At 36.3% G+C, this 15,995-nt stretch overlaps 1 protein-coding gene across 3 annotated transcripts in view; it reads left to right on the forward strand.

Annotated features, from left to right (window-relative positions):
* Adamtsl1 (ADAMTS like 1) overlaps window positions 1-15,995 on the forward strand; it is a 927,295-nt gene that overhangs the window by 577,482 nt on the left and 333,818 nt on the right. For all 3 annotated transcript variants that reach the window (XM_063251663.1, XM_063251668.1, XM_013155112.3), the window contains one exon: window positions 10,448-10,493. In XM_063251663.1, coding sequence (XP_063107733.1) covers window positions 10,448-10,493 — 46 coding nt within the window. The remainder of the gene's footprint in view (window positions 1-10,447; window positions 10,494-15,995) is intronic.

Genomic DNA, 15,995 nt, shown 5'->3' on the forward strand with positions numbered 1-15,995 from the left:
TGATAGAAACTTCTTTACATTAAAATTTTCATTCAAATTTCTATGAAATGATCCTGCCTCCCATCAAGGGAAACCGTGGTACTAGCATGGCGAAATATAAAAGTGGTGATTGTCCAGATTCTAAGACGAGCCAGTTTTCTGTGTAGCTTTATAGTCAGTTGTTCTGTAGTAAAGATCAGGTGATGCTCAAAGTGATGGATGTACTAAGTGATTTTTGAGAATTTCATCTAATACTAATACACAGCCTACAAAAATGGCATTTTATTATTCGATTATTGGGTGGCTTATGTAAATTCCAAGATGCTTCTTCTTGAAAATTACTAAATTTCCATCCATACAGTCTAATTTTCTACCTTCAATTCAGCCTCCCATCCCATCAGCATTCCCCACTCTCTATAGCCAAGATGGGAAGGTTTTATAATACTTCTTGAATTCGGTTGTTTCCCCTTTATGGGACAAATTTGTAGAAAATCAAAAACAAAGACTTTGGGTTTTAAAAGCAAAAAGAGAGATATAAGAATCATGTATGTTGAAAAAAGTGTGCTATACCTGGAGCAGAAGGAATAACTGTAGAACACTAGGTAACATCAGACTCGAGCACAATCCAGTCATAACTACATACATCAACTTCAAGTAGCTGCAGAGGTAGGCCCTACCTTTGGGCTGGGAAAAAAAAAAAACCCTGCTCAGGACAAGTACCCTTTCCTGCTGAAAGAAAGCCACACTTAATGGAGACCAGAATTTCTGACTGTGAGTTTCATTGCTTCTGAAACACTTGGGATTATCGCCCCCTTTTTAAAAAATTAAACTACTGATTTTAAATCATAGCCCCAGTATTTTCTAGCAGTGTGGCTTTGGACTGTAGCTTGGGGAGGGTCTGGGGAGCAACCCAGAGCCTTGTGCATGCAAGGCAAAGGCGCTACCACTGAGCCACATGCCCAGCCCTAATTTATCTAGAATTTTGTCAGTCCATCTCTTAAGTCAAATGTGTAGCTCCTGAAAAAGAATAAGAATTCAATAAATATTGCTGAATATCGAAGGTCCCCTTTTTCTCTAAAACTGAAATGTTTGGCCCTGGAAAACAGTTTCTCTTCAGCGTATAAACTCAAAACCCATTTTGTTGCTAACTTGTCAATAGGAAAAGGAGTAACACTGTTCATAGCATACATGGGTTTAAAGAAAAATACTGTGATTATCCAGGAACACATTTTGCAATGGACAACTGGATGATGTGGAAGGACTAGAGAACTCTCATCTCTAGCCAAGTTAATTCATAAATTCCCAACTCAAGGGTTGTATCGGGTGAGGTGATTAGAGAACTAAAGTTTCATAATATACATTTTCCTCAGGGGATGATGGAAGAGTTGGACTTCATATTTCTAAAACATTTGTTTTTATTCTCATCCTTTGCCGCTTTTGGCTACTGAGCAAAATTATAAGATCACTTGCAACCCTTATGGCATGTGCGTATGTATTATACAGTGCGTGTCCTTCCTGTTAGTGGGTCTCCAGCCAAAGGCAGCAATCCCCCTCCCCCAGGCATCTTTCAGCCGGAGCAGATGCATCGCAGGGGCAAACACAACTTAGAATAAATATGTGAAAATAAATAGCCCATATTTCGTTTCATTTAAAACTTTTCATCTTTAGTGTATTACAGAAATAGCTCAAGTAAGTTTTCGAAATCAAAAATTAGAACAAATATGAGGCCAAGAGATTTTTACGGAAATCCTAATAGCATTTCTTTTCTTTTATTCTTTCCCACTCTTTCCCTCTTCCTTTACACCCCTGCCCTTCTTCTGTTTTTATACTGTGAATCTTACTCGGGACCTCACGCTTGCCTAGAACTGTACCGCTGAGTTATATCCCCAGCCCTCTCTTCCCTTCTTTCTTATATTCTTCCTTCCTTCTTTTTCTCATGAAATGCGTGTAACAGAAACAGTGTTCCAGACACTATAGCTCAGAGAGCAAACACATAGGCCATGGGAAAGAAAAGCAAATCAAGGGACAAAGTAAGATTTTCTAAAAGACAAAGAGAGGCTTGGCTGACCATAAAACTGTGTCCTAATGCTTTGAAGAGCTTGGCACTTGGCTCCCTTGGTGGCTGCTGTCCTGATGAGCCTCCACCTCACGCCCCTCCCCGCCCTGCTCACCTATTGAAACGCTGCCTGTTATTCCGAGCTACCTCCAGCAGTACCCTCTGCCTCAGTGGGCCATGTTTATAAGATGTTTTGTTTGTGTCACTTGAGTAAGCATTAGGGAGTCAGACTGTGTTACAATTCTTGTATGGCACTAAACTTATTAGACTCTTGGTGATATGGGCACAAGTTTTATCTTGTCTTTTATTTTTGCCTTCTTGCCTTGTAGATAGTAGGTATCCTGGCAATTTTGGATGAGTTTACGGACATTTCACAAGGAATGAGAGCCCTGTCTGAATTGAGCAGGAAGGGAGGGCTGATTCTCAAGCTCTTCCTCTTTTCACATACTTGAGACATAAGTCCCAAAGTATCCTACATAGTACGTCTTCTCTAAGTTATTTCACTGACATTTACCTCTCCCTTTTTTAGGTTCCTTCTCTAGTTAGTACCTAAACTATACTTACTAGTTGTTGACTTGGTGTTTTAGTGTATGTTCTGTTCTAATTAATGTAGTGTTCTTCCAACTAAATCGTAACTTTGATAAGGGTCAGAGGATGTCATCGCTTTTGTATCTCTTAAAATGTCTTGCTTCATACTGGTTTAGACTGGATACTCCAGAAATGTGTTAGCTGACTTATAAATCAGAAGGCATTATACAAAACTTATTAACCAGGAAGCACTGCCCAGGGAATTGTTTTCACTGTGCAAATACCTAATGTACATTGTTTCATTAGATGGTCTCAGCAATGTGTACAGAAAAGTTTCTGGCCCCATTAGAAACCAGGCATGATCATTAGGGTTTACAATGTTATGGTTCTTGTAATTTCTTTTTTTGATTACATAACTATATTCTTCATTTTCATAACCCCAGCCCATATTTGTGAACACTTGGTGTTTTGTTGTAACATGTCTGTCTTTGAAGAACAGGCAGAGATAATGTAAAATCGTACTTGTTTGGAAAAAACCTGGCAGTGATTTTTTTGTTGTAATTTAGAACATACCATACACTCATAATACCAAATAAGCCAATTTTAAATTCAGAGGAAAAACTCCAGAATTCAATCTATAATGTTGTCCTGTGGGTCTAAATTTTAATTTAAATCTTTGAAGCTTCTAACTGTTGTTCAAGAATCTGCGAGAGTCCAGAGAACCTTTGTTAATTTTCTCTGGCTGAAAGGAGATCAAACATCTAGAAGGGATGTCATTTTACAGTGCTTTTCCTGAACCTACATAATTTCCATTTTTATCAAATTTAGTCTCCACATTAGGTTTTTTAAGTAACTCTCTGTGTATAAAAGCCAGGATTTCCAATTTGGCATTACATTCAGTACATTTTTATAATGAGAGATTCTTATAGAGCAGAAGTGTTGAAATATAAAACTTAGGTCATAACAATGTTATCTATGCCAAAGAAACACTTTTTAAGTCTAGAGCACATTTTATGACCCTGTTTTTAATCTGGGCCTCTTCTGTCCCCTAGTCAGTTTAAAATTGCTTTGAAAATTCAGCTCTAAGGCTGACTCCTCTTTGGGCTCCTTAGGCTACTTTGGAGCCTCTCTCAGGTTATGAAAAGTTTATGTGACCTAGGGCAGTGTTTGTTCCCAGCCAGCTCAGCCCCTGAAGCACGATGCCTGGCAGCGGACCTCTGTGTTTTTTGTTATATTATTACAACAGAAAGCATTTCAAAAGCTGTATTTGTCAAGTTGTCATAATAGTTTGGCTTACATATCTATCTATTCAGAAAAAAGTAAATCTATCCCTTAGCCCTAATCTGCTTAGTTGTGTGATGTGTCACATGCAAAGGAAGCAGTGGAAAACAAATATACATCTTGCATGAGACTCAAGGACCCTTCACCCAAACCTGTAAGAGAAAGAGGTATTTCTTTACTCATGCTTTTGAAAGCCCCAAAGCGCCAAGTTCCTCTGATTCTCTTATTTTGAAGTGATTTTTCTACTGATGGTTATGTGAGCTGACAATGCTTTATGTTTGTGACTTTGGCCAATGAAGGAAATATTTGCTCAGATGAGCAAAGAAAGAATTTAAGCTTAATTACAAAGAAAGTCGAAGATACTTCTCACTGTTTAAGATCAGTTTCTCATAACTAAGTGTTACCAGATAACACATTATTTGCATCCAATTTTGTAAGCGTATTTCTTGTTATCTGAGGTAGTGGTGGTGTGGGAGTACATGGTAGAATAGAGAGAGGTGGACTCAAAATCATTTTCCGGGATAAATAGGCATTCTTTAATATGTGTTAAAACTATTTCAAATTTCTTCATATTAGTAAAGTGATCACCAGAGGTTCATAGTAAAACATTTCCAATTATTTAGAGGCATATTATAAATAAAGTTAGAGCACAGGAATAATTGTATATCATTTTGAAGAAGTACAGTACTGAATTGATTCCCTTGGTTGGGACCAGACGCCCTCGAAATAACATTTCCACATGCAAGATGTTTAGGACACATAAATCAGAATTAACTGTTAGCTATCTTAAATATGAAGTAAAATATGCAGCATGAAGGGAATATTCTTTTAAGCACAAAGGTAAAACAGAATAAGGAAAAGATTACGTGAGACCTGTGGAAGCCACGAGGATGGTATATAACTGAATTCTGCTTTCTCTGCCTCGCAAAAGCAGACCACATCTACCCATCTGTCATGCACAAACTCCATTTTTATGCCCAGGTTTTCTGCATTCAGCCTGAACTGTAGATGACAACAATGACCATTTGAGGGTAACTTTGCCTACAGGGTCAGGAGGTTTAGATGGCTATCTTTTTATTGGCTCATTTGATTAGTATCAAGTGTTATCCCTGAAGAAATTTCTTGCAGTGATGTCTGCAGCAAATGAAAAGAAACTGGCAGTACACCCCCACCTGTTTCTCTCAGGTATTCTCAAATCTGCATTCATTTTGAGGTCTTTGTAAAAGCCTCCCAAACGTGGAAGTGTTTCAGCTGACTTCTGAGAAGCCTCCCGTGATAGAGCTCCAGTGGGAACTGCAGCGCTCCATGGGGGTGAGGACGGGATGGTGACCCAGAACCAAGTGAAATAGACCCCTGCTGTGGCTGTAAATCTGTGTGGATTGTGCAACCCTGGTCACTCTAGTTCAACAGTCTAAGGGGCTCAGGGTCCCTCTGTCTTGAATTGTTGGCATGGTTTCATGTCTGTTTCACTAAAAATGACCTATAGATTCCTTTTGAATAACTAAAAAAAGATATTTGTAAGCAGACAGGCCTGTTCTATTTTAAAGCTCTTTGCTTTGCCTCTGAGTCCACATTTTTTTTTACTACTTGTTTTTACTCAGCAGCATTTCTGGCTGTGTAGAAGTTGTGAACAAAGTCGGGGTTTCATGAACCTAAAACAAGTACAGTTGTTCTTTGGGACGCAGCGACCAGATCTTCTTGAAACTATTCTTCGACATGAAGTATAAGTCTGATAATGTCACTGGAAGGATCTGTGTGCATGGAGAGGCAGTAAGAAGAATATTAAGAGAAAAGAATTAAATCAAAAACACCTCCCTTTGTGAGGGACTTAATAAGAGCAGAGAAGATAAAAGAGGCCATGAGTTCCTAAAGTCTTCAAAGTGTTAGCTTCCATAGCAATTTACTTCTTCTAAGTTTACCAAATTATGATGATTGAAATTAAGATAAAATCAGTATTTGAAGACCTTGAATAGTCTCAGTGGTTCCTTGTGTGTTAACTAGAGACAAAGTGTGCCTGAATTCTTTAGTAATCTCAATGTAAGTGAATTAAAGTCTGAATAATTCACAAACAACAAGTTATTACTGAAATGATTTTCAATTTTGGGAAAAAGAAATTAAACCTAAATAAAGTGATTAGATAGAAATGCAATATAAAACAAATAAGTAATTTTTGGGACAAACTTAGGTTAGAGTGTATCCTACTATTTATATTTTGTTCCTTCAGGCTTCGGTCAGTTGCTGAGTCCGAAACTGAGTCCGAAACCATATGGTACTTAACTCACAAACTCTCCTGTCACCTTACAGTGTGCTCGAGGGGGTGCCTTCACTTCAACCCTGTTTATCCCACATCTAGGACTTTCCTTACCACTCTCCAGGATTTTAGTTTCTAATGTGGTTTTCATGTGCAGAGGTGGATTTTAATTTATTTAAATTGATGGAACCAACTCAGCTGTTTTACATTAATAAAATTTTAAAATAAACAAGAAGGAAAGAGAAAAGGTTTTGCTAATTAATTATCCAATGAGGCTTTTGTGCTTAGTCCTATAAATGCCTTGGATGAAAAGATTCCCACTTGGCAGCAATTAAGTCCTTGAGATGGAATATTCTGCTACTAATGAACAATTTATTATGAAATTTAATGAATTCAATTTTTTGATGAGCCTTTTCCTGTATTGAAGTCCTTCCACACTGCATCTTACTGATGTGTGTTTCTCTTGGAGATGTTTCAGTGTGTGTCTAGGTTTGCCTTACTGGAAGTGGATTTACCAGAACTGAGAAGCAGTTGATAAATTGATATAGTATCAATAAGATGCAGTTAAGCCCCAGGCCAACTCTTTGCTCAGCTTCCCGGATTTTTAGTCTAATGTTAGTACATTACATGTCAGGCAAATCTTTTTTTTATTATTATTATTGCTTTGTAAGCTTTGGAGTTAATCAACCCCAGGTTCCAAATTCCTAGTGTTCGCTTTTCTGTACACATAGCTGTGAGCCTCATTTTCTTTCTTGACCTCATTTTTTTCATCTAATAAATGGGAATATGGAAACTTTGCAGAGTTCTTGGAAGGTTAGAGATAATATCCTAGTAGTAGGCTTGAGATTTACAGTAGGCCCTGAATATATAGAGAGGATAGTATTTTCATTATCGCCCTCAGTTTCAGTAAAGAACACCTTTCCAAACTTAAGCATTACCACTTAAACATCAAATTTTAGACAAATTAGGCTCTCAATAATATGATATAATAATGGGAAGATAATATAGGAGCACAAAAAATTAATATTGAGTGCTAGATATTGGAGGATTACTTTGGAAAATATGACAAGTGTTTTTTCTTGGGGCTTTGTTTTGTTTTGTTTTGTTTTTCCGAAAGAAGGAAATTTTAAATCAATCTTTTGCTTTATATGTTCTTATCGCCTGTTTTCAATTTGCAGAATCTATGTATTTATACTTTAAAATACCTGAGGAAAAGCTAATTTAAATCCTTGAAGGTGGTAATTTTCTATCTTCTTTTGTAACTGATGTCTCTATAATAACTCATCAATTAATAGAGTATTTGTACATTAGAGTATTTGTATAATAGAGTATTTGTACACAGCTGTTGATCACAACTATGTGCCCTAACAGTCGTATAACCATTTGACAAATGAAGAAACAAAGGGGTCTGAAAGGGCAAGAGACTTCTGCAAGACGAGCAGAATCTATAACCCTTGCCTTCAAACTACTAATTCAGAATTTTCATGGACACGAGTTTAGAAAAAGGAAATAGAAAGAAGGTGGGAAAGAGAATAGTATAGTCTTAGTAATTAACACCAGTATTTATTTGTTTAAAGTAGGAATCATTGTATCTTTTCTATTTAAAACCCTCAAGAGTTTTCCTTTACTTATTACAAAGTTCATAATTAAAAAGTATTTCTCTGTATTGCTTTCCCAATGTAAATCCTCAGTTCCAAAAGAAATAGAATTGCTCAATATTTTCCAAATGTTTTATGCCTCTGTCTTTCTTATAGTTTCTTTTCCATATCTTCTTACATATATTTCAATATTTATGTTTTTATATCTATTATGCACTTACTTATCAAATGTTTATATATTGCTTACTATGCACTAGTAACATCACTCTGTGATGTGATTTACAGTTACTAATTAACCTAATCTTCATAATAATCTCAGGAAATAAATATCTCATTTTGAAAAAAAAATATGCAATCCAAGATGTGGGTCTTGAGTCCAGAAAGAGGAGTTTGATTTCTAAGAGGACATTTTTAACCATGCACTGTGTTAGTTATAGACCACCAGCAACTTCACAATGGAAAAGTCTGTTATATTCAGTAAATACCGGTGTCTTTAGAATGTGGTACCAAAGGTCACAGTTGTAGAATTGATTACTGTGTCAATTTACTGGAATCTGAAGCCTGGCTCATATTTTCAGACTCAGAAACTTCTTATTTTTCAGCAAAGCCCAGATTCTCCTTTGGGAAACTGATTCACAATGAGTTGGCCTGTGAGGCAGATCTTGCAAACTGGGATTCCTATTTATTAATTCACAGCAAGGAATAGAATTGTTCATCATATGGACCAGCATACTCATGTCAGCATGTCCAGCCCTATACCTTTTGACTGTCACAAAATTATAGATTGTTTGTGGCAAGCAGTATAGTCGATATGGTGTAATGAAGAATGTTTCTCATATAAGTGAAATATTTTTTAGACTTCTCTAGGTTAGCATGACTCATCTGTTATCAACATAGAAGAACTTTTTCAATGGTCCTAAAAGACTTAAAGTTCGTTGGGCATGTGTTTAAGGCATTGCTGAATCAATCCTTGACAACAATTTAGTTCTTGTCTATTGTTTTTCACTGTAATTCTAACACCTGACTGGCCTTCCTTTTCTAATTTTAATGTGTATTACTACAACCAATATGGTGAAAGGCAAATCTTTAGGGCCTAAGTTAGCTATTGTATAACTGTTTTCAGGTGGTTTTTTTTTTTTTTTTTTTGGTCAGTATTCTCAAGATCTAACATCACTACCATGTAGTATTTGTACACTGATTGTAATTATGATTAATTTTCTTAAAGGCAAAGACCAAGTCATATTCATTACTGTTTGTATTCCCCAAAGTAAATTTACTACCCAGCATGTAACAAGAGCTCTGTGAATGTTTGTTGAACCAAAAAATGAAGTAAGAAGCATTAAAACATTATGATTATGAGTGTAAGTTCTGTGGCCCTAATGACCTAGTTTCATAGCTCTACAATTTAATAGCTGGGTGGTTTTGGTACAATATGTAACCTGTTCAGTTTTCTGGTCAACAAAATGAATATAATGATAGTATTTTATCTCTCATGATTTTTGAGAAAATTAAGTTAATAAACAAAGGAAAGTTAAAGTTACATCTAGCATTCCATTACTGTTAGCTTTTAGTATCTTCAGTCTCTTGGAATTCCATAATAGTTTTAATTGTTTTTCGAAAAATGTAATTTAATTTCAAAAAAGTGAAATACTGTTATTCATGAATTATCATCACTGAATGTTTCATCAAAACTTAATTGTTTTTGTTCATAAGAATTCAGTAAAGTGGAAAGTCTTATGTGGTCTATTGTTGTTATACAGTGGTACAGCCTTCATGAAATACAATTTAGCAATATTTTTCAAGTAGCTTACAAGAATTAATTCCCTTTAACAATTCGTCTTCTAGAAATTTATGCATTTTCAACACACAGAAACTCTAATAAAACATATGTTAGTTTACTATACTATATATAGTTTATTACATACATATACTATATAGTTTATTATTAAATGGCAGTTTATTATACTATCATTTATCAAACTATAAATATTAAGTGACTACTGGGAGAATAATTATTCAAATTTGTGATATTATTTGATGAATATTATAGAGCTCTCAATGTAGGATCCTTAAAGTTTATTAATCTTTAAAGTTTATTTAAAGTTTAATACATAGCCCTCAATGTAGTATCTTTAAAGTTTGGAGAGTACTTCTAAAAAATTTGAAGTGGAGAAGAAAACAAACTACAAAATTGTACAAATGGTGTAATTTCCTCTGCATGGGAAAGAAATAAGTAAATCAAAATAACAGTGATCATCTTTACATGAGAAACCACAGGGGACTTTTTTTTTAATCTGTCTTTTTCAAAACCTCTATAATGAACATATGTTTTAGAAATAGAAATAACTGTTCAACAATCATGACCTTTCATACCTTAGAAGACATGTTAAATATTAAGTCCAATTTTTACCATATTCAATATTTAAGATTTTTTTTCATTAAACTACCTCTTCAGTTTTATATCAGAAATAACTTAGAAAACAAGATTCACTTAGAATAAATATTTTTCAGAAAATCTTTCTTTACTATTTATTTGGTTTAACATGTAGTAATACTTATTTTAAATTTTTTGAAGCAGAATGAATGATTCAGTTCAACCCTTACAGAGGAATCCAAATATATATGCAACTTCTTTAGAGATACTGCTTGTTATTTAATAGCCACATCTATAAGAATTTACTTAGAATTATTTCTTGTAAAATTTAAAGCCTCTCCTAAGTAGTAATGCAAGTTCTTTTTCTTTCTGTAACCTAGGAGCTGTGAAGGAAGAAATATCAGATACAGAACTTGCAGTAATGTGGTAAGTATGCGGTTGTTTGATTGCAATAATGTATTTTTTAAGTCTTAGAAGGTGTTAAGAAATTTTACGTATCCTGAGACGCTTCCATGAGTTATTTATCTCATATTGTATTGATTATACAATTATAGTTCCTCAATACAAAGTTTTAATCAGTTAACCAGATTGAAGCTAACTAGACTGTTTCAAAACAAGGACTCTCTATTTCCCCTCTGTTCTCTGTCTTTTCACATAGAGGTCACATGAGAGATGACTAAGGAGACTGATAAAAGGGGAAAACACTCAGGGCATCATGAAATAAACATCAGCTAATCAAACTCAGATTTGACAGATTCATTCTGTTCAGCATGGATTACTCAATCCCAACTGTGCCTCAGGCACTACACTAGCCCGTAGATAAAAACATGTGGTCACTGTCTTACAACATCTGATATAAAGTAAGGGGTGCAGAAAGGGAAGATAGATGTGTACAATAACCATATTCCAGGGCAAAATATGACAAATGCCATTGGAAAGAAATAGAGTTGTTCCTAGATTAAAACAGAGAAATCTGAAGGTTCTTAAAAGGAAAAGGTGATTTGAAACAGGGCTCAGGGGCCTAGACTGTCCCATATTAGCTGTTAGGAGAGAATCAATCCAAATGGTGGAGACATAACAGGCAACTTTGGAAGCAGGAATATTTAGATGTGTTCTGAACATGGATCTCAATAAATTGTGCACAGCAAAATGCAAGAACTGAAAAATATTTTAAGGTTAAATGAGGTATGTTTAAAATATATGTAAATGTTAACTTTATCACAGTAAAAGACGCATTGCGCTAACCCCCTCTAAGTACTCCGCCTTGCTTTGAACACTTTAATGCCATTGTGCTTGTCTTTTCTGAAGCAGTTCTGTGAGTTGTCTTTAGTGAGTATTTTATGAGATGTAGTAAAAGTGAATGCTGCTGCCAGTGACATCCAACAGAAAGGCAGGCATGGAAAGCATTGCAGTGGATCTCATCCACCCCATTCACTGGATCTGGCGCTGTGCAGCTCCTAGTTCTTCCCAGTGTCAAAAGGACTATGAAAGGTAAACATCAGGACACTGAGGTAGCCAGGAGAGCACAAGCAAAGATACTCATAAAAGCGAACTTCCATAACTGCTTCAGAAAATGGCAAGGATGATGACGTAAGTGTGTTCAAAGCAAGGGGTGGGTATTTTGAAAGGAACTAACAGCAATGTGTCTTTTACTATAATACATTTTTATTTGTTTATACTTTCACCATGTCTTTTGATCATACCACATATTAGCATACTGTGAAGAGGCATGAGTATAGTCTTCCAAGTTTAAACTGCTCCCATGAATAATGGCAGTTACTAGAGGCTTCAGAATGAGAATGTAATGTGAAGATTCACTTTACAAAGGATCACTCCGTAGTGAGAGGAGGATGCACCAGAACAGGGCATGGCGCACAAGAAGTAATGGGCACTTAGACCAGGAGGAAATGGATTCAAGAGGGATCAAAATGACCATCACTCTGCATGGCTTAACAACCATTTGAAATTAGTGATGTGCTTAGTCCTTTTTTATTCAAGACGTTCTTTCCTCAACATGTGCATGATTGGCGTTTTTGTTATTATAGTCTCAGTGCAGATTCCCACCTCCAAAGCAGCTTCCTTGGCCGTCTTGTGTAACATGGGTGTCCTGCTGCCCAACTCTAGCCTTTGAAATAGTTACTCATCCAGTACTTTCTTCATAGCATTTCTCTCTAGCAAAAGTGGACTTACTTGATTATTCTATTTTCAGTCTCCTTCCCTTAAAATATAAATTTTATGAGGACAAGAGTCTTATTAATCCCAATTGCCCTTTTATCCCTAGTACCCAGAACTGTTGTCCTTAACACATATTAAGCACGCATTACATGTTTGCTGAATGCAAAATGAACACTGAAGCTTCTAGAAGACTGGTTAATGTCATTATCAGTAATAATACAGTTGGGAGAAGTTTTTGGAGAATAAAATAATAAATTCGATTTAGGGCCACTACTGAGTTTGACTTGCAAGCTTAATTATAAATGAAACATCAAACTAGACAAAGGATATTTTTATCTGGGAAAGAAGTCAAAACTCATGCCCTAGAAACACAAAGTTTGAAATTTTGAAAGCAGTTTTTTTGGTAAGGAGTACAGAGTATGATGAGAGAAGGAAGCATTGAATTTTTGCATTCAAATAGAAAAGAATGCAGAATCAGGTAAACCACAAAAGATACCATAAAAGAGAGAATTCCTAAAAGATGTTCAGTGGGAAAAAAATGTTTCCAAGTGGTTGAATACTAAAGACAAAACAAAGAAAGCCTGTAAGAGAGCAATTTCTATAGTGCGTTAGGAACAAAATCAAGGCTAGAGCCAGTACTAAGTGGACTAATTGAAGATGGACTGGAAGTGTATAAGGTGCTTGTCTCAGTCCAGTTTTCATTTGCTATAACCACATACTATAGGCTGGGTGATTTATAACTACAAGAAGTTTATTTGATTCCTGGTTCTAGTGGCTAAGAATTCCAAGAGTATGGTATCAGCATCCAGAAAGTTCCCCTGTGCTGCATTATGGCATGGTGGAAGGGCAAACAAGTATGGATGAGACAGAAAAATGGAGCCAAACTCATCCTTTTTAATCAGAAACTCACTCCTGCAATCACTAATCCAGTTCTATCATGACAGCATTGCTACTGTGAGGGCAGAGGCCAGAGGGCCTGTTACTTCTCCAAGGCCCCACCTCTTAACACCATCAGAATGGCAGCTAAATTTCACCATGAGTCTTTAAAGACTATTGAAAGCATAACACTGTTTTTATAAAGTGTTTAATAGACTTCATTTGTGGAATCCAGAAATATTCTGTTTGTTTGTTTGCTTAAAACATGAAATCCTTGAGAGATTAATCGACCCAAAAAGAGAAGTTGATGATGTAAGGAAGTGAGGGCACCCTCAGTGCCATCAACGGGTCACAGAGAAGACAGTAGGTGACAAGAAGAGTCATCTTGGACAAGGAAAATGTTATCTATGTCATTCTTGGAAGAGAGAAGCAAATTGAACATTATACAGTGAGAAGAAGCCTGGAAAAGCCCCCGGGGGCTGGAGGAACCAAGCAAGCACACAGGGCACAGAGGAGCAGGGCTGAGAGTTAGAAAGATGGATCCCGCAGAGTACTTGGTCACCAGCGTCCTAAGCCTGAGCAGGAATACTGAGCAGCACTGAAACAGGAATACAGGAGATGAGCCCTGGGGTGACTGAAGACCAAAGTCCAGGTGAAGGGACAGCGCCTGGAATTACTGAGAGGGATTGTACATCCTCTCGAATGCCGAACCTGAGTTCAAGGAACTAGAAAGTATGATCACGTAGAGTAAGCACAGTTGTTCAGTGAAAATTTTTACCCCATTTATTTCTCTATTTTTATTTAGGATACTAGACACTAGATAAAACTTGTGTGGGTGCTGCTCTTACCCCCCACAACTCTACTCCAACTGTTGGCTAATTTAAAAATGAAATAGAGATAATTCTTCAAAAATTGATATGAGCCGTTTGTTTTAGAAATGATAGGAAACAATTTTTTTGTAAAAAAATGAAATTCAACACAGTGGTTTTCTTTACTATCCTTTTTATCTTAACTCCTAATTTGTATTTCATGTCATGCTATTATACTGTAGTCTTTCCTTAATGTCTTTCTCTTTGTGATTTTTCAAATAGTAGAAAGCATCCTACTCCTCTATATTAGATGAATGCCTAGAGCATCATGAGCAGACGTCTGCCTTCCTTGTCCTTAAAGCTCTTAGAACTACCTCCTCGCTTAGAACAACTTCCTCACTTTTGTTATGAGCATTTTCATGGACTAATGCAGGCTAAGTCTCTGGCCTAATATTACTTAACAACCCATAGCATTGCACGAGCCAAAACTTTATAGCTTGTAGAATCAAACTGACATTGAATTTTTTATGAGAACCTAGAGTCTTCAAATAATGTGAAGATATTTTTTTCTGGCTTTTGTCCATGACAGAAGCAGCAGTGCCAAAAAAACAAAAATCTCCCAAAAAGGGATCTTTTCATAATCACATTCCAGTTTTTCAAACTAAGAACTCCAGGACAATCCAGTTAAATATTCCCCCTTAGACACTTGGTTTGGGAAAACTTGAGTCTCTTAGCTCAGGCTCAGGATTGCCCGTTAATCCTGACATAGTTTCCCGGGATGCTTCAGAGCTATTTGGCTCCACAGAACCTTTTTACTATTTTCTGTACAGATGCTACCACAGTATCTCTTTGGGTTCTTATTCCCCAAGGCAACCTGAGGAGTAAAAATATCTCCCCACTTTTCCAATTTTTCTGGCTTTGCTGAATAGTCAGCTCATAGACTTTTATCGGTACCGGGGATCGAACTCACGACTGCCTGCTTGCAAGGCAGGTGCTTATGCCACTGAGCTAAATTCCCAGCCCCCAGCTCATAGACTTTTAAAAATGTATTACCAATTGTCCTGCACATAGGGTAATATTAGTACATGAAAGTCAAATTTCCCGTGATACTTGGTTTTGACTCTGTTTCTAGCTGCTCCAAGAAGACTATTTTCATTCCTGAGGAGATAGTTCATCTAATCTTTCCCATATTATAGTTATCTGCTCTTTTCTAAAAGAGCAGAAAGGTCCTACCTCTTTGAAAAAAAAAAAACACTAAGGGCACCATTAGGAAACACAACATGTGCAGCAATCAAACCACTCAAGCAGGTCTGTTAGTCCAGGAAATTTAACCACGACTGAGTGAATTGAAAAAGCCCTCAAAAGTTCTCTATAGATTGCTTCTTAATGTTTACTTGAACTAAGCCTCAAATTTGATCTCCTTGAACTTAACTCGACATTTAAACTGACTTTCAAATTATTTAGAGGACTGTTTCATTGCTTATAAACTTTTTTCTTCACTTCTTGAAGCTTCACATTAGTTGAATTTAGTGAATAGTGACCATAATTAGCAATGCAATGGCCATGAAGTTCTTTGCAGTAGCTTTTGGTGTTTTTAAATTCTTTCCTAAGATCACATTGCTCCCCTACAGTTTTACTGTTCTTAACACAAAAATATTTACAGAACAAGAGAACTGTTTTCAGCTTTGGATAATTGGTGAGCAAAACCCAGCTCTACTGAAGTTCTCATTCTAATAAATAAAAACAGTTTATAGACATGCAAGCAAGTTGCTTGGAAGGAAAATATGTCAAGCAATGGTCTATACTATGCAGAGAATTATCCACTTCAGATCTTAATAATGAGAGCTGATGGGAAGAAACCAATGGTGTGAGTATCCATGGTATCCATGGAAGAAACAGATAGTGCAAAGGCTCTGAGGTGTAAAAGAGTGTTGTGAGTACAAAGAAAGTAAAGACAAAACCCAGTACAGTAATGGGAAACCTCTTAGAGATCCAGTGCCAAACTGCAACCCAAAACTCACTTATTTATTGCAAAGCGCCAGCCCTGCAATTAAGCCTGAATACTGAG

Source organism: Cavia porcellus, unplaced genomic scaffold (assembly GCF_034190915.1).
Source record: "Cavia porcellus strain 051 isolate PalLab524CR breed Dunkin Hartley unplaced genomic scaffold, mCavPor4.1 scaffold_1, whole genome shotgun sequence".
Classification (NCBI taxonomy): Eukaryota; Metazoa; Chordata; class Mammalia; order Rodentia; family Caviidae; genus Cavia; species Cavia porcellus.